General features: G+C 35.2%; 1 protein-coding gene across 2 annotated transcripts in view; it reads left to right on the top strand.

The window, feature by feature from the left end:
• roq (RING finger and CCCH-type zinc finger domain-containing protein roquin) overlaps positions 1-23,465 on the top strand; it is a 40,608-nt gene that overhangs the window by 2,547 nt on the left and 14,596 nt on the right. For both annotated transcript variants that reach the window (XM_085943036.1, XM_085943026.1), the window contains exons 3-10: positions 3,846-4,038; positions 4,635-4,792; positions 10,101-10,238; positions 13,542-13,649; positions 13,882-14,215; positions 14,789-15,016; positions 17,134-17,404; positions 22,331-22,671. In XM_085943036.1, coding sequence (XP_085799162.1) covers positions 3,846-4,038; positions 4,635-4,792; positions 10,101-10,238; positions 13,542-13,649; positions 13,882-14,215; positions 14,789-15,016; positions 17,134-17,404; positions 22,331-22,671 — 1,771 coding nt within the window. The remainder of the gene's footprint in view (positions 1-3,845; positions 4,039-4,634; positions 4,793-10,100; positions 10,239-13,541; positions 13,650-13,881; positions 14,216-14,788; positions 15,017-17,133; positions 17,405-22,330; positions 22,672-23,465) is intronic.

Genomic DNA, 23,465 nt, shown 5'->3' with positions numbered 1-23,465 from the left:
CGCCAACATATTTTGAAGAAGTATGGTCTGATGACGCCTCCAACCCAAAAATCGCTTTAAACAGTAACTGCCTCTTGAATCATTTGCGGGTTTCCTTCCCCCCAAATACAGCAGTTTTGCTTATTAAAGCCTCAATTACATTGAGCTTCTTTACGAGCTGTTTATTGGCGAATTTAAAAGCGGGCGATTCAGCTACTGCGATTTGATGATTACACACAAAACTTTCCATTCGCTGAGAAGCCACAAGCCAGTGACTATTTTGACAGAACGTAGTTGGTTTTTTTACCGGGAGGTTGGTACTGCGCTCTACTGCGCAGACGCAGTAGGCCCACACGCCGGCATGTAGCGTGTAAAGTTGACCGGCTTTCAACTTTTCTCGGTAAGAGTGATTACAACCTGTTTATTAGCTTATTCGATGATTACACTGGGCGACTTTACAGGCAGTTTGTAAATTTGCCAATAAACAGCTTGTAAAGAAGCTCAATGTAATTGAGGCTTCATACCCATTTAAGTGAAAAAGTGCATCATCATCAGTTGCCTGCTCTTCCAGGACCCAATTGGCGAATCTGTCATGCTGTCCATGGTCTGTTGATTGTAGTTCTTGCGTGAGCTGGGTCTTATACAGGTGTTGGCCTTTATGCAAAATTCGCCATATGAGAGGCCAAGTTGCTGCGATCTTCTTGGAATCGATATTTCTTGCTTTTCAGTCACACTTTCGGGTACAGCACCGATGTTTTTGCGTCAACGGGCTAGATGAACATGTACAGGTGTCAGGTGATCCAAAGCACTACTACTTAGTACTGGCTTGTGAATACAGCCTTCAGTTGGGTGATGATTTCCACCGAATTCTGACCTTAATTTTCGCAGTATGACTGTCTGAAGATTTGCCATTTTTGTAGTATAGTTGTACGATTTTATGCATTGTGCTATGGAGAAATAATCCATTGTGTTAAATGGTAGTTTTTAAAAAGATACTTGAAATATTTGACAGCTAACAAATGACAGGACTATGAATATTCGTATCACGAGTACAGAAATTAAGAAAGTATTCATAATTATAAAATCGAAAATGTGGCAAAAATAAATAAAAGAAGATATTTCAAGTCAGATACAGTTTATTACAATGATACTAGTATTGACATGTATAACAATATGAGTTGGGGAGAGAGGTAATATATTAATCGTTATGTACTCCGACTGGCAGTAATTATTTGTCAGTAAGTAGGTACTCCCTGTCAGATTGGAATTATTTAATTTTTTATGTGAAGATTACAGATTTCTGAAGAACTGAAGAATCAGAATCAATAATAATTTATAAAAAAAAAATGGTTCTTACCGACTTTGAAACTAATAGGCTAAAATGCAACTTAAAATTTACTGTCAATTAATCATTAGGCGTCTTTAAACAATTTAAAATATTAGTGATTGAGTGACTAGATAATTGTTATGCTTAGTGTGTTTTCCCATCATAATTATGACAAATGTTTATAAGAATACTTAAAACATACTAAGTAGTATAACACACAATAATGAAATGTCAATTTAATTCAATTCAACATTACATATTGTATTGTAATGAACCATTTATGAAATTTTTCTGGAGAGGCAAAAGCTTTGTTACTATGTAGTTTTTTATGCATAATTCAAATATGATCCATACAGTATTGTCAGTATTTATTCAAGCTGATAACTTGAAAACTATTGGTTGATTCATACATCAATCGATGTTTTGTCACATTTGAATCAATCCATAAACTTTTTATTCTTTATCTTTAATAAGTGGAGAAGTATAAATCAACACCCTACTTAAACCCATACCTATTAATACATATTGTATGTATTTAAAAACTACATTGCAACAATGGTGATGGTTACAGATATTTGTTAGATGTCACTATCCTTTTCAGGGAAAAATACCCGTTTTTCTGTTCCAATATTGTATGGAATGGTGTATCCGGTGGATGTATATCTATGAATATTACACTTAACCGACAAAGACGAACTCAAGATAAAACTAGGTTGTCTGAAAAATTAAATTTTTTCATTCAAGGAAAATAGTTAAATTCTTGAACATACATAATTTTGAAAAACACACATTATAACCAATAGAAAAAATGTTTTTGTAAGATTTCCATATCTCCATTTTTTTATGAATGCTTTCACTTTGTATTTTTGAATCAGTGAATGCATTTGTGGTCCTGGCAGTGATTTATTCAAAACACACATTTTTCTAAAAAAATCAACCAAACAGTCAAGTTTAAGATTAAAGTTATCGTTCCTCAACAGATTTGCCTCTTCATTATGATTGTCATCAAGACAAATTGCAATCTTTTATAGTTCAAACACCCTTTGAATCACTTTTGCATGAGACAACCAGCGCACTCCACAATAGTATAGAAGTGAGGTACCTAGGTACCTATAATTAGCTTCCATATCTTCACTCAGCTTTGCAAACAAACTGAATTTTAAAGGACTCTTTTTTATACCTAACAAGCGGCCGTTTTATGAACTATGCACTTGCAAACTACAAGCTTGTGCTTACATTTCTGTTGCGCCTCCCAGTTTGGAAATCTCTGCTCTATATGGAGAAGGTTTTCTTCAATGTCTTGAAAATCATTAATAGAACTGTGAAAGTAGAATGATACATAGATTTTCTTTTTATTATCTTGTTCTTCAAGGCTCTGTTCGTCTAGGCTCAACCTAGGTGCTTGAATGTTTAGATATTGATTGAAAGTAGCTATAACAATCAATTAGTTTACTATCAGCTCTCAGAATAATTTTATCATGTTATTAATAAAATAATATAAAATGTTATTCATTCAACTCACAAAAACTCTTGGTATTTACATTTATGACACATTGCGTATTGCATTTTAATTATTTCTATTTACATTTTGTAAAATAATAAGACACCTCACATTGTTGATGGGTCAATAGCCAAACCAGTGAAAATTCTTTTAAAGTTTGATATAAATAAAATTGTTATTTACTTTTTTAATGGGATCTATGGTATCATGTTTTAAAAAATAAGTAGGTAAATGTCATTATTATTTTAATATTGCTTGTTTTAAAAACATAATAATACACTATTGGCTGTAGTTGTTATCACTGTGGAATATGTAATTGAGTTTTTTTTATACTTCAAATGTCGGTAGTTACTTAGTTTGTTATGTATAAGAAGCACACTGCGTGGCAGTGATAGTGATTTTTGGGTTACGTAGATAACCAATATTCCGGAACTCTTTCAATCTCCACATACCTATTATGTTATTCAAAGATGTTGGATGAAAACCTCTACGAAGATAGTGTCTAGATAGATGAAAGAGAGTTGAACCAAAAGTTAATCAACATTCACACACAATGTGTTGAGATTTATTTGCAATAAATATACTGAGGTGAACTCTTTGCGTTAAGTAGTCTTTTAGCTATATTTATGTAGATTTGATGCGTATGTTGTAATGAGGTGTTGACTGATTAGTATGGAGCGGTTTTCAGCCGATGACATTTTATACCACTATGTTGCAGGTGAACCCAAACTCAAGGTGGGCAATGTACTATTTTCATTTGTAAGGGTGTCTCCATGAGCGTAGCGAAAAAATAACATCTCATTGGTTACCAGTATAAAAAAGGTTTTTTTTTATATACAGTGAACTTATTTTCAAAAGAGTATTTAGACAAACATCACTTATGGGATATCATCCCTGGTTTGCAGCCATTGCTATTGCATTGAGTTGAATTTACTTCAACCATTCTCATTTAGATAGCAAACTCTCTTTACAAAGTGCCATCTCCCATAATGTGGATATTTGACATCTTAATACTTAATTTATGATCTTTGTTTACAGACGCCGATAAATACAGACATAGAAAACCTAGTCGTAAACACGGCACTCCTGCAGTTGGTTGGAGTACCGGCGCCCTCTCATGTGACACACCCTCCGCTCGTGACTGCTCTTCCAGAGGAAGACCAAGCCTATTATGACCAATGCACCCGATGTATAGAAGACCTCGCACTCTACCTGAAGTTTAGCGGGAATGGTAAGCATGAAGTTTATCATCTTATTAGTTGAATTAATTCACCATTGACAGTCATTGAATGGATGTCACTTGAGGAGATATTATGCAAATGCACTGTGGTTGCAATTATTCTGAAGGGAGCAAGTAGACTGTACTTACTATTATATCTTGGCTATGGTCGTTATAACGGCAATCTGGGGTACTACGGTACCCCCGCACTTTCAGGTATAAATATGGTCCGTAACACTGCATACAGTGCAGAAAAATCATAGTCAAAATATGGTGGTCCTAGTATAGTGGATGGGTTAACTGATACCACATTGGAAAATGAGACAGGGTGAGTGTGGATTGACAGACTAGAGTCATTCATATTGAACTCAACTGAATTCATGGACAATCAAGATCTCAGGATGTGTACTTGAAATTATTTGTGATCACATAATACTTATATTCACAATGTCATATGCACTCAAACAGCGGTTTGGGCACTTGGTTTGATACTGTTCCCGCGGTTAGGTAGGTTAATAGTAGATAATTGGCTTAAACATAATGATTTAAGGAAATATTTAATTAAATGTATGTTATGGTTAAATGATTCAATTCTGTTTTTTTTCAAGGTGGTCTTATTGCTAGCCGCCTTTCAAAGCCAATGCAACGTAAGTTGGTTACATTGGTTCAGTGTGCTTTAACTGAAGAAGAGGGAAGGGGAAGAGCATACAGGGCAGCCCGTTCACTTGGGGAACGCACCGTTACTGAGTTAATACTCCAGCATCAGGTATTTATTACTATCTAATCATTTAAGGTTTGTCTGTAATAAGGCGCAGATTGTATACATTTATTTTTTTGATCTCGCGCTCTGTAAGAAAGACTATTAATTGCTATTTCATGTTATGTTCTGTATCTCCCAAGGCGTGTTTACACATGAGTTGACCCTTAGTGTGTAACACTATTATTAACGGAATGAATCTGATATTTGGTTGCCCATGTAGAAGATGGATGGACAATATGTTATGACAATGGACATTAAGGTTATACAGCCATAAAAGTCTCTTATAAAACTGACTATTTACATTCCGTTTAGGTATTGGCAGATTTTGAGCACAGTCAAATTCTATAATGAGTACTTTATCTGATTCAGTGCCATTAACTTTGGACAAATACTTGTTCTTGCTAGCTGTATAAGCTTCAACTTTTTTCTTATGAACCAAATATTGAACCTGGCATGGATCTTGAGGATTAACATTTTCAAGAATAATTTCTGATTTTCTGCAGAAGTCACATACATCAGTGCGAGGCAACCTAAAGCAGTATTTACTATTGTTTCGGAAATATTGTTGGTATCTTACATATGTCATTTTAAAAATGTTTCCTACTTTGTTAAAGTAGAACTGTTTAAAACCATTAAAAAGTTTCAGAATGTTCAAAGTTGGGTCATAAAAGTAGTTGCGAGATGTTCTTCTTTTATAATGGGAAGGTTTATGTGGATATAGTGCCCAGTTTTCTTCAACCATTTTCCAAATTTCTCCATCAATCCTGTGCGGCCGATTGGTGTGGTGTCCTCTGCGTTCTACCACAGGAGTATCGTTTTTCCTGGCCTTTTGTATAATTCGTAGCCTCATTTCCGAAATATTCAAAAGTGATAATATGAACTTCCTACACACATTCTCATTGATTCCCTTATTTGGTACAAAATACTTCCATTGAAAATCCCTCACCTTTGCATTTGCATCAACAACTTGTTTAGTTTTAGGCTTCTGTTCCAAATATATAAATAGCAGTGCATCCTGTTGAATTTTGTTTCCTATTTCCCAAAACTTATGACAGCACTTGTCCATATTTATATACAAAAGTTTTTTTCTTGATAATCTTGCCTTTGACAGTTTTATAATTTTTATCACTTTTTATTTTTGACTTAATGATTAGTTTCTATAACGACTCGCCTTTTTTAGAAAAAACAGGCTTAGATTTTATACTCTGAAGAGTTTCATTGTCACTTTCACTATCTGACATAATAAAACTGAATTATTTAACGTAAAAACAAACTTATCACAATAACAAATCGAAATGACGCAACCGTCCGCAAGCACGAGTTGTGTGTATGTCATATACGGATAAACAGCGTGCACCGCGTGGTTGTTCTGAACTGTCTACTGCCACCTATTGTTAGAGTATCAAAGTAATATTTGGTGAGTGCATGCATAGGTGTGTGGCGCGTAATTTAAATGGCTTTGGCGAAAAACAGCGTTATCACGATAACGCTCGTTTTCCGAATATGGGCTCAATTGAAATATAGCATTTTTTGACCAATGTGAACCTTTTTACTTTGCATAATAAATAGATTTTTATCCATAAATACACTTTTGGAATAAAGTAGGTACATCTAGACATGATTGTCTATTATTTTTATCTGCAAATTGAGAAGTCTAGGATTTATAATAATAAATTTACTCTTAGTGATCTGACCACAACAAAGGCACATAGAATGTTTTTTTCCCACAAAAAAATGACTTGACTGGAAAAAGTTTTTTTTTTCGGAAATAGGAAATGGAAATATAATATAATATTTTTAAGTGAATGTTATATTATGCAATATAATAACAAATAAAAATCATTTCAAAATTATAGTGAAAGATTAATTGTAACAATTATTCAGAGTTTGAAACTTTAAAAATCGATTTACTCAAAATGATACAGATGTGACATAGAATGATATTTGCTTGCGGTCTTCATATTGAGACGGAATGTCCCGCATTGGCAACCATTGTACCGTGTGAAACGAGCTTCGCTGTTTTCGCGACAGTGCAGCCAGCTGACGTCTTATGAATACACACTGGAAGAAAAATAGTTTCTTCACATATTAACTAGTCATTATGTCATATTTTTAGTTATTGAGTACCTACATTAGTTTTTGTTTCAAAATGGCACCGTTTGATGTCGAATACATAAAAAAACATTCTAATACTTTTGAAGAACGTCTTCATATTAGCAGTAGACCTGCACCTAACCTAAAATTAAAACAACAATGCGTTTCAAAAACTAAAAAGTACGAAAGAACATTCAACAAAAAACAATATGAACAAAATTCGTGGCTATGTGGATGTGACAAATTAAATGCACTATTCTGTTTTCCATGTCTCGTGACTGACAAACGTGTGATTGAAAAATTTGTGTCAATGAAAAACAGAAGAATGGATTTCTCATCAACAATAATATAATATATACGTACTTACATAATATGTTAGTACTTAAAAAAAAAGTGAACTCCTAGTAAAATAACTCACCGGTCGCCACTGACTAGCGATAAACCTTCTACAATAAGATAAATCTTCTACACGACATATGCCAGAAAACATTCCTCCAACACCTAGTAATGACAAACTGTGTAGACAGTGCCGTGTTTGTGGTAATTCAAAAAAAAAAAAAAATTAAGAAAGCCACTCGTTTTATGTGTACAGCATGTGATGTAGCCTTATGCTTGCATCCATGTTACAAAATATACCACAGTTCAAAACATTTTTAAATTAGTGTATCGTTTTTTTTAATGTAAATTTTGTAAAAGTGTAGTTGAGTTTTAATTTACCATTTATAGCTGTAATAAGTGTTCAAAATGTTAAATAATAAATGTGTTATCATAAAACTGTTCAAGTGTGAATAATAATTGCGTGATCTATGGCGATGAATATGACAATCGAAGGCGCCTTTTCGGCGAAGTGTCCAAATCGATACAAAATGGCAACAAACAGTGAGTGATTTGTTAGTATGCACATATTTCTTTATGTTATGACAGAACTTGATATATAACTGCGTATTTTAATGTTTTCACAGAATATTTATGAGGCCTCCAATAAATCCATACCAAATATTTTTGATGAGCTTATTCATTCCAATACGGAAAAAAAAAACATTCGGAGAAATAATACCGCGTAGTTTCAATTTAGTTTGACCGAAAGTTCAGCTTTGGCTGGGTTAAAACAATATGTACTTCATTTACTTAATATTGAAAACAGTTATGTAGAATTTATAATCACATATTTAACTTTGAAGTTGATTTACTCAACTTGGTTACCTACCTATTTATGGAGTAAAGGATTATTTTAGTATTCAGCTATTCAATTATGCAGTCTGTCATGGACTTGGATGGTCTATGCGCCATTTAATGAATATATGTATTATAATATTACATAATATATATTTTAGTGTAGTTTGAAATTCACATTTTGACTGTTCAAGACATCACTTTATTATAAATTTTTTAATTCATGATTTTATATCATTAACCCTTCTTACGCGGCAACTGACTTTAGTCAGCCTATACGCGCGAGTCATCCGCGCATATAGGCTGACTAAAGTCATTTCGATTTTCGTTTGCCTAGTACTGCTTTCGGCCAGGCGTGAAAAATTCGAATATTCATTTTATTTATTCAAAAATCATCCTTCTCCTGACATCTGTCGATGTATAGCCTAAACTTTTGTTCTATCTAATTTAAATAAATATTTTTTGGGAGCGTGTCTCGGATATAAAAAATATCCATCATCTTTCACTTCAAATTTGTCGCCTATATTGACCTTATCGCTACTCAGTGCATGTGCGCCGAAGACATTTTACTGACGCGTTTGTAACGATACGAGTTCACGATATAATATGTCATATTGTTTTTTGTTGATTGAAAAACTATTTGGTGCGTAAACTGTTAAATAGAATATTCGAAAGTTACATTGATCAAATTGAATTTACAAAAGGAATGCTTTTGGAGATTGCATTCATTCGTCTATCTGCTAGTATATTATCCGCGAGTTAATAGTTTCGGAAAATAATTTGAACAAGGTGTAATTTAAATATACGAGTCTGCGATTTAATATTTCTCTTTGTTTATCGTTGATTAACATTTTTAAATACTATTTTCTGGTTATACAATTATGTAAAACGGACAAAAATTGTTTATTTACCCCAGTTATCAGTCATTTATAAAGAAAAGATACGTTAAGTGAATAAACATTTTCACACAATCGAAAAAATTAAAAACAGTTTTTGTGGTAGCTACGTATATTTTGCGTGTTCGATTTTTTGTGATTATTTTAAAATGGATATCCCTGCTAATTTGTGCGATGAAATGGGAGAAGAAATTCATGATCCTGAATATGCCGGATATAATTCCTCCCACTAATAAACGGCAACACCCTTGCAGAGTCTGTCATGTTTGTGCAAATTCAAAACATAATCCAAAAACTAAAAAGTATTCAAGATATAATGTGTTCCGAGTGCAATGTGCCGTTATGCGTATACCCGTGTTTTAGACAATATCATGAAAAGCTTAATTATTGAAATTTTGGTGTTGATTTTATGTGTTCTGTTTAATGTAGGTATAGCGTCACGATTAATTAACAAAACAAATTAATAATATTTAAAAGTGGGGTGTAAATAAATATTTGTCGAAATTTATTAAGTGGTTTGGGTAGCCGGTAGCCTACAAGAATACTGAACTGTTTATCATCTGTCATCGACGCACTTGTCCAGCGCCAATACGTCACTGTCATGGCGGCACTCGAGTAAGCTGGCATTTTTTATATGAAGCAATCTTGTTAGTAATTTCTTATCAGATTTAGGCGACGTTTATTTTTAGAGTCCCATAAAATATTAGGTTCGGTTATAAACATTTTTGAACTTAACACCGATTTTTTACAACTCTTTTTGTGTATGTTTGACTGACATTTATTACCATTTATTGATGATTGAAATCAGAACGAGCACTGTTGTATTAAACCGGGATGAGCACTGTTGTATTAATCCGGGATTCGTAACGCTTAGAAAGGGTTAAGAGATTAGATCAACCACCAACGGAATCCTTTTCAATAATTTAAAGGGGAAAACGAGGGTTGGGTGAACTAGACTGCGGTAGTTGAACTGTGTAGAAAGACACAAAACAGAGGGAGGGAGTTTGCGACAGACTGTAGGCAGTGTAGATATTTTCTGTAGGTGGCCAAGAACCACATTGGGTTGTAGTGCCGGTGACGATAATGAATGAATGAAGAAACAAGATTTCATCGCATTTATCTCTTATTTGTAATTATTCATTGTCTCTTAGAATCCACAACAACTGAGCGCCAATCTATGGGCAGCAGTGCGTGCCAGAGGATGCCAGTTTCTAGGTCCCGCAATGCAAGAGGAAGTGCTGAAGCTTGTACTGCTGGCTCTTGAAGACGGATCAGCTTTATCAAGAAAGGTAATCAATCATTTATCACAGAAATTGTTAACAATAAATTTCATCACCTTATGTCATGGTCATCATTTTCTGGGAAATTCATTTTCATTAGGCAATCAGCGCAGACTGTCAAGTATTGAAATTTTTTCAATATCTAGCCAAATTGTATTGTTTATGTTTTTCCTAATATTTGCATTTCATAGTAGCTAGTCATAAATATTTTAAAATGTTGAACTCATTTTCTGACAATAATAATTGACTACGAATTTGTAATTGTGTATATAGAAATTTAAAATGATTTTGCACCTGCGTACATATTATTAATATGGTACAAGTTCGATCCACTACTGGATGGAGGCATCTGCTAGTTCCCATCACTCTTCTTTGTCTCTAGTTCTGCATACATCCATCGTGCTTTATTAGTTTGTCTATCCAACTTATTTTAGGGCGTCTCTGGGGGTGTTTAGTGCCCCATGGGTACCACTGTATGACAGCATTTGTCCAGTGGTTGTCCACTCGCCGAGCGACATGTTCAGCCTATTTCATCTGCTTGGCGACCTCTATCACATTGTGTACTCTTGTCTGTTTCCTTATCCATTGGTTTCTTTTGCAATCCTTCCGCGCTATGCCCAACATGTACCTTTCCATGCCATGTTGCAATTTCTCTCATGGTAAGAGTGCTATGTGAGATATGTGAGCATAGATAGCACACATTGGTTGAATACTGAAGACAGAATTGGTGGTCAGTTTTGAAGATACTATCCATGTGCCGAAATACACTCTGCTAGTTTGGTTCCGCGAGCAATCTCGCCATACATACCACCCGTCAATTCACATCTGTTGTCCGGGATAGACGTAGTTGCTGACCTGCTCGATATGAGTGTCATTGATGAGGATTGCTTTTGGTTCAGCAAAGCAGTTTATGATTACTTTTGCCTTTGAGACATTTATCTTTAAACCAGCTTTGCGGCTTTCATTTGCAAGCTCCTGCATCCTGTTCTGAAGGTTTTCTGGGTCGTTTGCGAAGAAAACAATGTCCTCTGCAAAATGCAGGTGACTGAGGTATTCCTAATGGCGATTCCACTGTTCTCCCAGTGAAGGCACAGCTTCTAGGCGGTTGGAGAGTATATTTGTGAAAGCTTTGTATAGAATTGTCAACAGACTGATGGGCCGATAATTTTTCAGATCTTCAGGGTCTCTTACAGGATGATAATTGAGCCATTTTTCCAGGCCTCTGGGACATCCTCTTCGCTATTGGCATAAGTATACTTCATCAACCTTTCTTCACCCATGATAGGTTGCCGAACATAGATTCTTATTCAAATTATTAAAATTACAAAGGTTCGATAGGTATATGAGCCGTTGAAGATGGAAAGAAACATAAAATAGATTTTCTTCGTGGCCTACAGTTTTAGTTTGGCCTACAGTTTTAGTATATGTTTGTATAATACATTTCTATCATGGACTATTCAATGTCTTTGTGAATAATTCTAAAAAAATTAATCATTCTTTTTTATCTAAGTATTTTATTCATCATATTTATATACTTATCTATTTAACCTAAAACAAATCAATATTTACAAATTCTATTTGAATTAAGGTCCATTTAAACGTCAGTTCTGTTGTCCGTTCAGTCAAGGTTTCCGTTTTGGTCCGTTTAGTTTTGAAACAGCGGTGTATTTAGACGATCAGTTTAGTTATCCGTCTCAGTCAACAGTTCAGTTGGGAAACGACGATATATATTTACGTAAAATACGATACTAATAATGAATATTATTTTTATAATAACTTTCTAATCTTTCTATATTTGAAGAGATAATAATATGTCAATCAAAATTAGAAAAGTAGTATAAAAAATACGGCAACATAGTAATTTATACATCAATTTAACTGGCAACTCTAAAAATGTGTACGATAACTAATGGCAAATCCATCCTGTCTTGTCTCTGTTTTGCTTTCAGTCGGTTGCTTCATTTTGCAATTACACGTCAGTTTAACTGACAGCTCGATTGAAACGGAGACTGATTGGACAGCAAAATTGATCGTTTAAAAGCACCCTAAATTACATAAGTGTTTCATCAGTGTTAGTATATCATTATATATGCACTTGTAAATATTCTTGCAAAATCAACTCTGTTTTCAGTACTGTATGTATATTTTGTATTATGCGGTTGAAAAATGTGGTATTTTTTAATCATTCGTCTCAGTTTTACAAGACGACCTACGTTAAAGTGCCCACCACCACCCGTCATATATGCACAACCGTGGATATGCACGGCCGCTTTCTATGACGCTTTAAACGTGTCTGAAAGAAGTGATTTTAAGTGCTCATTCCGTCCCGAGACGGAGCCGCACGGGACTGATGCTGCAACCATGCACCGTAGTGCTTAAAGAAGAAAGTTAAGAAAGAAAATGTTTGTTTTTGGACTGGCTCTGCTGTCCGCTGACGTTAAGCGCTTTGTGTACCCGCATACTGAGTGTCACGAATTGAAATGGATGAGTCTACAGAAGAGTCGGGACTATCCCGCTCCCCATACGATGCTGCAAATTTCTCAAATGCCGCAAAGTTGGCCTCGGTTGCTACCAGATCTCCATGACCAATTGGGCCCGTGTGAGGACGGACCCTGGCAAACAGCTCCGCTCGTTCGAATTCCATAAGCGGGCAATCCCAGAGGATGTGTTCAACATCTTGGTGGTCATGCCCGCAGGTACAACCCGGCCCATCTACTATCAAGCCAAACTCGTGGAGTCTGGCGGCGAAGTTGCCATGGCCGGTGAGGAACTGGCTAATCCAGTGCGAAGGTTGGAGTCTTCTAGTTTGGTGCCTGCAGAATACGTCTGGAAAAAAACGGTAAGTGTGCCGCCCCTTGGGGGAGGCGGTCCACCTCGCCTGCCATGCCGCAAATGCGGTCTTGTACACAATGTCACTTACAGTCTTTCTGTAAGGAACGTCCTCGGATCTCTGCGGTGGTGTCAGATGGACACCGGCGAGTATTGTGCTGATCCCCCTCAAGAGGAGGGTGATCGATCCTCTGACTTGGACGTGCAGATCGAGGGGTAGCACCCCCGCGAGTACGGCAAGCGCGTCAGTAGAAGTTGTGCGGTAGGCTTTGGTAAGCGAGATCAGCGCAAGTCGCTGCCCGCTTAATAGTGCGCGTCTCACGAGATTTAAGGAGTTTACTCGGGAATGCCAAATGCTGGAGGCGTAACCGGCAATTCCCATGAAAATTGCGCCGTATGCAACCTTAAGGGCTCTAGGCTTAAGTCCCCAATTGCTGCCCGCCATTTACAAGACGACCTGTAATAACTTTGGATATTTTCCAGGTTTTGGTGATGTTTGTAGTGCAGAGGCTTGAACCCCATTTTCCCCAGGCATCGAAAACCAGCATTGGCCATGTAGTGCAATTATTGTATAGGGCATCCTGTTTTAAGGTAATTTAAATTTTAATAACCGGATATCTCTCGTCTATTTGTTTTGAGAAATATTGTTTTTGAATGGATTTTTGATAATTAATTTGGTATCAGTATGAATTTACTCACTGTTTAGTTGTATTGGATTCCGCTCAATGTCATTATATTTTTTCGTTAATAATGTTATCAAATTATCTAGGTTGATGAATCAACATTTTTAATCAATTATTTATTATTACTCTTTGTCATACAGGTATCCAAACGTGAAAGTGACTCTTCCCTGATGCAGTTGAAAGAAGAATTCCGCACGTACGAGGCTTTGCGCCGCGAGCACGATGCTCAGATCGTTCAAATCGCCACAGAAGCTGGTCTACGCATTGCCCCAGACCAGTGGAGCGCCTTGCTCTATGGTGATACGGCGCACAAATCTCACATGCAGAGCATAATCGATAAACTGCAGACTCCACAGTCATTTGCCCAGTCAGTGCAGGAACTGGTCATTGCATTGCAGAGGACCGGCGATCCTGCAAGACTCAGTGTTCTCGGGCCACATTTGGAATTATTGGCTGCTATCGATCCCAGTTCTGGTAAACAAATGTAACTTACTACATACTCGTGTGGGTTCTTATTAGTACTATTCCATTTTGGTTGTCCAAAGCACAAAAATGACTACTACAAGAACTACTAGTTATTCTCATGCGATCATTTGAAATGATTATAATAATTTTTATTTAGTAGATTCGATATTTCTTAAGACCTCAAGAAATCAATAAATCAATTTTGAATTCTCGAGAATGAAATATTCTTGAATTCGGGAATTCTCGCATCTCGAGACAACATCTAAGTGAAAATGTTTGAATGTTCCTTTTAATGATATGGTTCAGCTTTATAATTTTATCTGATCATATAGGCTTGCCTAGGTTTTTGTATAGCTTTATTTTAGTTTTTAGAGAATCCTTGATTGTAGTGTCTAATTGGATTTGCTTACTAGACTAATTTATTCCTCTACTAACTTCATGGCTGATGTTGTTTTGAGTAATGCGTGATCCCAGATAGGTGGTGTATGAATGCTTTATAAATAAATGATATAATCAAAATGATTTTCAGCATTCGAATGTAAAATGTATATATTTGCAATCGGTATATAATATTTTTTAAAGAACTGGGAGCACCGATGTGGCAGGCCTTATCATGCGCTCTGGATGCTGTCAGGATTGTGGTGGTCGGCCTTGTGCAGTTTGTTTGGCAGCACGGCACTGCCAATCGGGATCCGAATCACAACCATCCTCACAATCACACGCACAATCAGGCTGGACACCGTGGGACAAACAAGAGCGGGCAGGGCCAAGCCGGGCCTAGTAGCGATCGACCACTTCCTAATCATCAAAGTATGATTAAATTTTATAAAAATAACTTTTTTCTCTGTGGTAAATTTGGAATAAGTGTGCAGATTTTCTTAGGAATCTATGCCACAGATTCAGAATAACTGTTGCCGCACATTTGGGTAAAAAATCAATAGCTTCTATACAAAATAATTTACATATAGATGTGTCCATGAAAAAGTCCGTGTATTAACTGCATTACATACTGTAAAAAATATAAATGCTTTAAAATATATTTTTTTGCTGTTTACTGCATGATTTTTTTTTTGAAAATTTTTATTTTTTCTTGGTGCCAAAATGCCTTGTGAATGAAGGAGAAATAATAAAAAAAATATTTTTCGAAAATTTCATTAAATTTTGTATGTTACTGCGTGGTGTCGCAAATTTACGACATTTGGAAATCTTACATTTCAGTATTACAAAATACAAAAGCAAATGAAAACAAATATAAAAAACTAATGTACACACCTTAATGATGTGTAGATATTTTTATTCAACCAATTTCAATCTTCTGTATATTTTTTTTTATTTATTTACAAATGCGGATTTTCGCGTACATACGAATTTGTCAGCCGTCAAAACAGAAATGCAGAGACTTTAATGCAGAAATGCTTTATTTCTTCAAATGTCCAAACAACATCGGTAAAGTAGGATGTTTATGGTAAAACAGTTTTCTAGGCATCGAAAAAGGATATTATTTGATAATTTACACAGATGGCATTGGCTATATCGAAATAGTTTGAAATGTCGCAAATTTGCGACACTATGCAGTAAAGGGTTAAATCAATACTATATACATAGGAACTTTGGATGAACCATAATATAGAGAGAAAGAAAACCTTGTTACTATGCATGTTTGCTTTTAGCGAAGTAAACCCGTGTAGTAACCAAGTTTTCTGTCGTCTGAACATTTAAGGGCCCACATCAGTGTTGCCATATTTTTCTATGCTAATTATAGTACAAAGACGTACAAATTATAGTATTTCTGAAAAATATATAGTACAGGAACATTTTTCGTCTTGAATCCTTTAAAATTATAGTATTTTGGTATATTTGGCGTAAAATTATAGTATTTTACATTTTTCGCGAAATCAAAATTATAGTATTGTACTATAATTATAGTACGGTTGGCATCACTGGCCCACATGCTCAATGTAGGTCAAAATGAAGCTTTTATGATATTTTCAGAGCATAACCCTGGACATTCCATAAACGTTGTAGATAATCTATTTATGTAATTTTGAAGCCTTATTATCTTTTATATTTATTTTAAATATTTGATGACTGCATAAAGTATTTTTATTACAATAAAATAGTATTATTTTAAACCTCTCCATCAAATATTTTAGAATATAGTCATATTTCAGTAGGTCCATGTGCAGTGGTGTTTTTAGATTTATTAATTTTTAAACTCATTTACAAAACCATTAGTAAAATTAATATAGTGACATATTTACGATAAAAAATTATATTTTATAATCTTTGTTATCCCAAATTTGACAAGAATTAGGCATTTTATTATTCAAAAATGGGCACGATTAACACATTTGAAGATAATTCTAAAGATACTGATTATAAGCTATGTCTTTGACCATTCAAATGTGATAAACATCCTACGAATAATGATTGCTTTATAATAATTATTGACCTAAGACTAAGGTAGTATTATTTTGAAATACGCCATTTCTATTAGCATTTCCCAGTGGTTAAGCTACAACATACGGCCGTAGCCATAAATTGACAAACGATAAATGAAGTAGGGAGTAAGATCATGTTAACGCGCATGTTTGAACATGTACCGTTTTTAAAAAAATATTTTTTTTTCCGGTTAGGTACATGTTCAAACACGCGGAGTTCAGACTCACCCTATGTGCAATTTTCAGCGTATTACAGCACATATTGCATATAGATAATTTGGCGTAACCATTTCCATCGCGTTTTTTTTTTAAATTCAAGCCTTTGCACTCTATGTATTAAATTTAGAATTTTTAATTTTCAAATATTAAACCATTCCACTCCCGTACAGCGCCGTGTGACACGTACTGCTAGTATTGTTATAATTGTCTCTATTTATCTGTTTAGTCACTATTGTGAGTTTGTGACATATTTTGTTTGCATTTTAGATTCAGTGGTACCGATGAGCGGCAACCACCAAGTCCCCCACAGCCAAATGCATTCTCAGGGACAGAACCAGATGGCGGAGCTGTCACCGCCTCATCACTCCCCTAACAATTCCGGAGGCAACTCCTCGATGCAGCAGATGCACCAACATGCTGGGACGGCATCTCATCCACCCAAATACAAGCTTTCCATGTGCCATTGCGTCCTGCAGAAAGGATTCTGTCCCCGCGGAGAGTTCTGCACATACGCGCATACGGATGGGGAACTTGAGAAGTACGGATGTCAAAAATCTAGTCAATGTCTGCCAAACTTTTTTATCTGGTAGCATTTGTTTCATTGCACACTAAATAAAAATCCACCCAAAAATAAATTATATACTTTAAAAATTAACATGAAATAATATTGTTTTCAATATGTTTATATAATATGTAAGTAATATAGATAATAGTTTTATTAGTGTGAAGGGTGCAATTTATTTTGAGAAAGAATTATGTCAAAACACGACTCTAAAGTAGATTAACAGACACATAACTCCAAATGAGGGTTTGTGTACACTGTACAGGATTGTTTTTCAAGTCTATAAAATTTTCTTCCACTGTAAATGTCAGGTGTATACCGTGATACCTTGCAAGAGGATTGATTACCTACTCATTAATTTGATAATCAAGTGATTGAGATTACTTTGAAAACGATGTAGAGCAGTTTTTATGATTCTCTGTGGTTCTGACAAAAACGACATATTCACAGGCTTCTTTCGCGTCACATCCGGAACCTCTCGTGGCACACAGTTTTGCAGACACTGATCTACATAAATAAAATATTTTTTATTTTTACCACTGGCTATATGCTACTCTTGATAATATCATGATCATAACATCTAAATTTGAATATACTTGCTGACCAGTGTATAAGGTGTAAACCAGATGTCACTGCATGTCAAGTAAAAAGTATAGTCAGTCTTGTCATTACTGTGAGTAAAATTCCTAATGAGATAAGTTTTTAAATAATAATATTTTTATTATCAGTCTTTCAGTAATAGGTAATATTAATTAAATTCAAGGAATACAAAAATAATGAGAGGTGCATTACCTTCTCGGTGTGTTAGTAAGATGGTATAATTTTCGAGTGTGGAGAAATATAACACGTGTTGAAGAATATGTTATTATCAATGTCTGTATTATAACATGCATTAAAGTTTGCCACATAGACAAAATGCTCATTCAATATTGGCGATATTTAACCGGACAACTGCCGCCAGCGTGCTAGCACGCTTTTCTATTCCGAGAATGCACGTGCAAAGACGCTCCACTTGAAACGCAATATATTGGCCGAGGTCAATGTTTTGAATAATTCAATCACATTGCCCACACAGCGACATCTCTTAGGATCATGGTGTAATACTTACATTTGTCATTTTCTATATTATCATCAACGAAACTTCAATTTTAAACAAAGCTTTCTTGGGTTACCAAAACGCGTCACTAGTAAGGTTGTGCCACGGATCCGATATTTATCAAATCACACGCCGGGATTTCCATTTACTTATAGTAGATGCAATCGAAATTATGGTTGAAACGGGGAATACTGTGATTCCTGAATATACACAACTACTCAATAGGAGTGACACATCTTGGAATACATACCAGTTGAATATTCATAGTCGTATTTGGCGTATCTAATTCGGTTTCGCGGCTGAAATATTTTTTATAATTCGAGAAATAAAATACAAGACCACTGGTCTACAGATATTTTACTATTATCTCCGATTTACTCAGATACGATGTCCCGCAATAGATTTCAAATCATTCTTCGCATGCTCCACTTGTGACAATACGATTTTTAAAATTAGATTCCTTGTTGACTATTTCAAAAAAAGTTTGCAGAGTGCATGTACCCTTACATGAATGTGTGCATCGATAAAAATTTGCTGCTTTTCAAAGGCAATCTGTCATTTGCCAGTATATCCCATCAAAATCAAGCCGTTTTGGCATTAAATTTTTTGTGATATGTGACTGTGCCACCGGATATGTACTGAATTTTATTGTGTACACCGGAAAAACCACTGAAAATGTAACACAGACGCACATGGGTATTTCAGGAAGTGTAGTCTTGACTCTCATGGAACCATATTTGGACAGGGGACATACCCTGTATGTCGACAATTGGTATACTAGCCAAATTTTGTTCCAAACACTACATGACCGGAAAACGAATACTTGCGGTACTGTAAGGAGAAACCGAAAGGGAATGCCAAAACATACGGAGAAATTGAAAAAAGGAGAAATGAAAGCGTACCACACAGACACTATTTCGGCACAAATCCGGAAGGATATAAGGGAAGTGTCCATGCTGACGACTCTTCATCCTGCCCAGCTCACCGACACAGGCAAAAGAACGTATCGGCATAAACCGATAATAAAACCGGAATGTGTCAGAGATTACAATAAAAATATGGGTGCAGTTGACAAATCAGACATGGTTCTGTCAAGTGTACACTTGACGCGCAAAACAATGAGGTGGTACGAAAAATGTTCTTCCATCTAATCGACCTCTTACTGTTGAACAACCACATACTGTTTTGCCAAAAAACTGGAAAACGTGTACCATTAGTATAATTTCAATTAGAGGTCATTCGACAATTAATTAATGAATACAAACGTGTTGTGCCTTCCAAATCTTCAGTTAGGAAAAGATATTCAGAATTGCCATCGCGTCTCACAGAGAGGCATTTTATGGCAAAATCATCTCCAAGTGCAAAAAAAGTCAAAACAATGGCAAGATATGTGGTGTGTTTATCCAAGAAACTTCGAAGAGTAATAATGCCTAAAAAAGTGTATTTACTTAGGTTTATTTTTTCAAAGAAAATCGCGGCCCTCTGTATATGGCCATAGAACAGGTTAACCCGGCCGCCGCGTCAGTTCAATATGAAAGGGGCCCTCTCTGCGGTGCCATTTTTCTAAATGCTATGCTTCGCTGTATTATGATAAATACGGCAATTAAAAATAGCTGGTATTACTGTTATCATGCCTAGATACATAAGGTTCGAAGTGCCACACTAAAAAATAGAATCGATTGTTGAATTTAGCTGTGAATACTTGAATAAAATCGTCCATAGTCCCTTGTACCGAAAAATTACGCAGCCATGTTTGTGACGTAAAAACGCGTCATTGTGATTGTGCGCCAATGAAAAGAAATAAATCACTGACACTAATTTTATTTTAGTCATGTTAGAAACACTTAAAAATGCCATTAAAAATATTGAAAATAATAGCTTTTATTGAGTCGCATATTAATACAAGTTTTATGGGTCGCGTAAAGTTGAGTCCACAGTGGTTGAAATATTGTAATAATTTCTTATGTTCTTTTTTGAGTGTAATTTGGATTTTTACTAGATTAAACTTTTCAGTTTTATTGAGCATTGTGTTATGTTAGTGATTGTCGTTTTTTATTCTGTAAAATGTCAATATTTATTTTGTAAAATCTGCTGCGTGCTTGTAAAAGTGCTATAAAAACATTTTTTGCGTGAGGTTTTAAAATTTTATAAACATTAAATTGCATACAAAGATAATATGTAATATAGTTGAAAAGTCAATATTCCATGATTTACATTTTATATTATGTTGTATACCCGTGTGTTTTTTTTTATACTTACGTTTATTTATACGTTTTATATATTCCTTCATAGTAGTTCGTAATATATTGGTAAAACTCGCAATCGTCCTAACTAAAATATAATAATATATTATATTTTTTCCTTCCGTGTGGACGTATCTTTATGACATATTTATGAATTACAATAATGAGCTCGATTTATGACTTTCAAACAATTGGGGTGACACATGACGACACATGACCGTGAGTAATAAAAATAAATGACATAATCCAGAACACAAGTTCAAGTACATATTTATAAATATTTCGACGACACAGGTTCGGTTTTTTGGTTGTATTTTATTCCCGCAAACATGGTGTTGTAAAGATCGCGGTGAATATTCAACTTGACACGATAAATCACTCGGCGCACACTCAACTCGAATGAAAATATTTTGTATACCTAGTGCGCAGGCGCTGTAAAATACCGCGTAGATTTGAACTGATGCAATCGTACCGGCGAATCTCAATAGATCGAGAGGGTTCGAAAGATCGATGTTTATGAAATTAAAACAACATATTTTTGACAAAGTTATATAGGTGGAAGTAGGCGGATGGATCGGGCTATTTTTTAATAAAATTCTCAATGCCACATGAAAAATATTTCTTGCGTTATCCACAGGTCAAGGTTTGCGTATCTGACTGCTATACGGTCGCCCATGTGTTACGTACTAGCTGTATCCTACTGGAATACGGTCGCCGGGAAAGGGTTAAGGACCCTTCGGAGGCTTTGTGTTTCTTACATTTTATAGCATAACTGTCATTAAACTATAAAGAAGATCCAGCTTAAAGTGTTGGTCTATGGCGACTGGTTTTGCATTTCTGTCTTACTAATCCGTTCTGTATACAATCCACATATTTATGACAATTTTCTATGACAGACATCCACTCGTTTTATACAGTTTATACAAAATTTAAAAAAAGAAACAAAGAAACAGATCATCAAGCCATATTCTTGCAGCTACTAGCAACATAATAGAGAAAAGCTGCTCTAAAGTAATTCAAATTCACTACAGCAGCAATTGCAATTATATCTAAGTGAAATGGTCAAAAATAAATAATGCACATAAAGCTTTGTCAATAATAACTTATTTGTTTTTATTGAACCAAGAATACAAATTGCAGATGGTATTGGTTAGTTTTTTAAATTAATTTAAACATGTAATTTTTTAAAGTTCATTCAATTTCGAATTAATTATATTGTACATCTCTCTTGTCAACCGAGACAATATTGAAGATGGGGCATCAAAAGTGATGAACAAGCAGCATTTGTTTTTTACCAAGCACAGCTGCGAGTCATACATTTTCTGAGAAATTGGGTTGAATGTTAAATGTGCCCATAATGTGTATCCGATAAATTTGTCGACGTTCTCGATGTTCTGTCCATCGCTGATCACAGGGAAATCCGGACTGTTACTAATTTAACCAAACTAATTAAGAATTGCTCTGAAATATGGCAATACTGACAGTTTCTATGAATCCCCCTTTCTACAGTCCAAACTTGATGGCTATGGCAATGAAAATAATCCTGTAAATTTTTATTTATAGATATCGCCCGAAGAACCGAAAGAAGAACACCCAACCTTCGACATCTTCAATGAGACTGGAAGCAGGTTCCAGTGGTAACGACCACATGTCCAATTACCAAGGCAATATGAATAATCATTCCGATGTACAGTTTCACGTGCCAAAGACAAATGGCAACATGAAGTCTCCGAATAACCTGCAGAATAACCACCAGCAGATGCAGCTGTCGAATCCACAACTCCTCAACAACAATGAGCCAAGGTTCTCAAACCAGGCTCCGATTTCATATGACCAGATGGGCAATAATACTAGAGATTTCGCAAATGACAATTATCAGAATATGGGAATGACAAATCAATTGGGTAAGTTATCTACTCATATACATACATACACTGATAGATACAATATTCATCGAGATTATACCCATCCTATGACTTTCTCAGTCCTGTTATTTTGGAAAAAGATACTTTTTGTGTAAAAGAATTTTCGGAATATAAGTGTTTTATTTCAATTATGTATGTAGGTACAGTTGTTAAACCAGGTGGTCTGGATAATGAAATATCTGGAATAATCGAGAGGGACTGTAATCTGGGGAACTTAATAACGGTATTTTGAAAATGTTGTTCCGTGAGTTGTTTAATGTTGGCACATCTAAAGATTTCCAATTCTTTGTAATATTGCCATGTAGCAACAGTCCTTTCAATCAATTTTCTCGTTGAAACTGATTCTTCATTATTTTGGTCTGTTAATGATAGTTGTTTCATGAGCTGTTTCCAATATAAACATGTAAATGTTTCTATTACTGTCCTGAGCCATTGGTTGTATTATAGACGTGTCATTTAGTAAAATGTATTTTATTTACTATAATTATTCTGTTGATGGGTGTGACAGTGCATTGCCGAGTAATTGAGAATTTTCATATATTTTCACTTCCGTAATGAATTATTTTTTATACCGTTTAAAAATCCCATCATTCATCCATTCTCTTTTCTATTGATTATAATTATAGAACCTGAAGACTTCTTATGTTAGGGGAGTCTGTGTTTACCTGCTGAATTGGCACAAACCATTATGGTTACACGTTATTGGTTTTGTACTCCACTGCAGTATTTTCATGTCTTCACGTAGATTTTCTGAAGATGAACCACATGAAAAT

Source organism: Rhyacophila brunnea, unplaced genomic scaffold (genome assembly GCF_057557595.1).
Source record: "Rhyacophila brunnea isolate RB1 unplaced genomic scaffold, BYU_Rbru_1.0 scaffold_1, whole genome shotgun sequence".
Classification (NCBI taxonomy): Eukaryota; Metazoa; Arthropoda; class Insecta; order Trichoptera; family Rhyacophilidae; genus Rhyacophila; species Rhyacophila brunnea.
The sequence above is the reverse complement of the archived record's forward strand: the minus strand, read 5'-3'. Positions and strand labels throughout refer to the sequence as shown.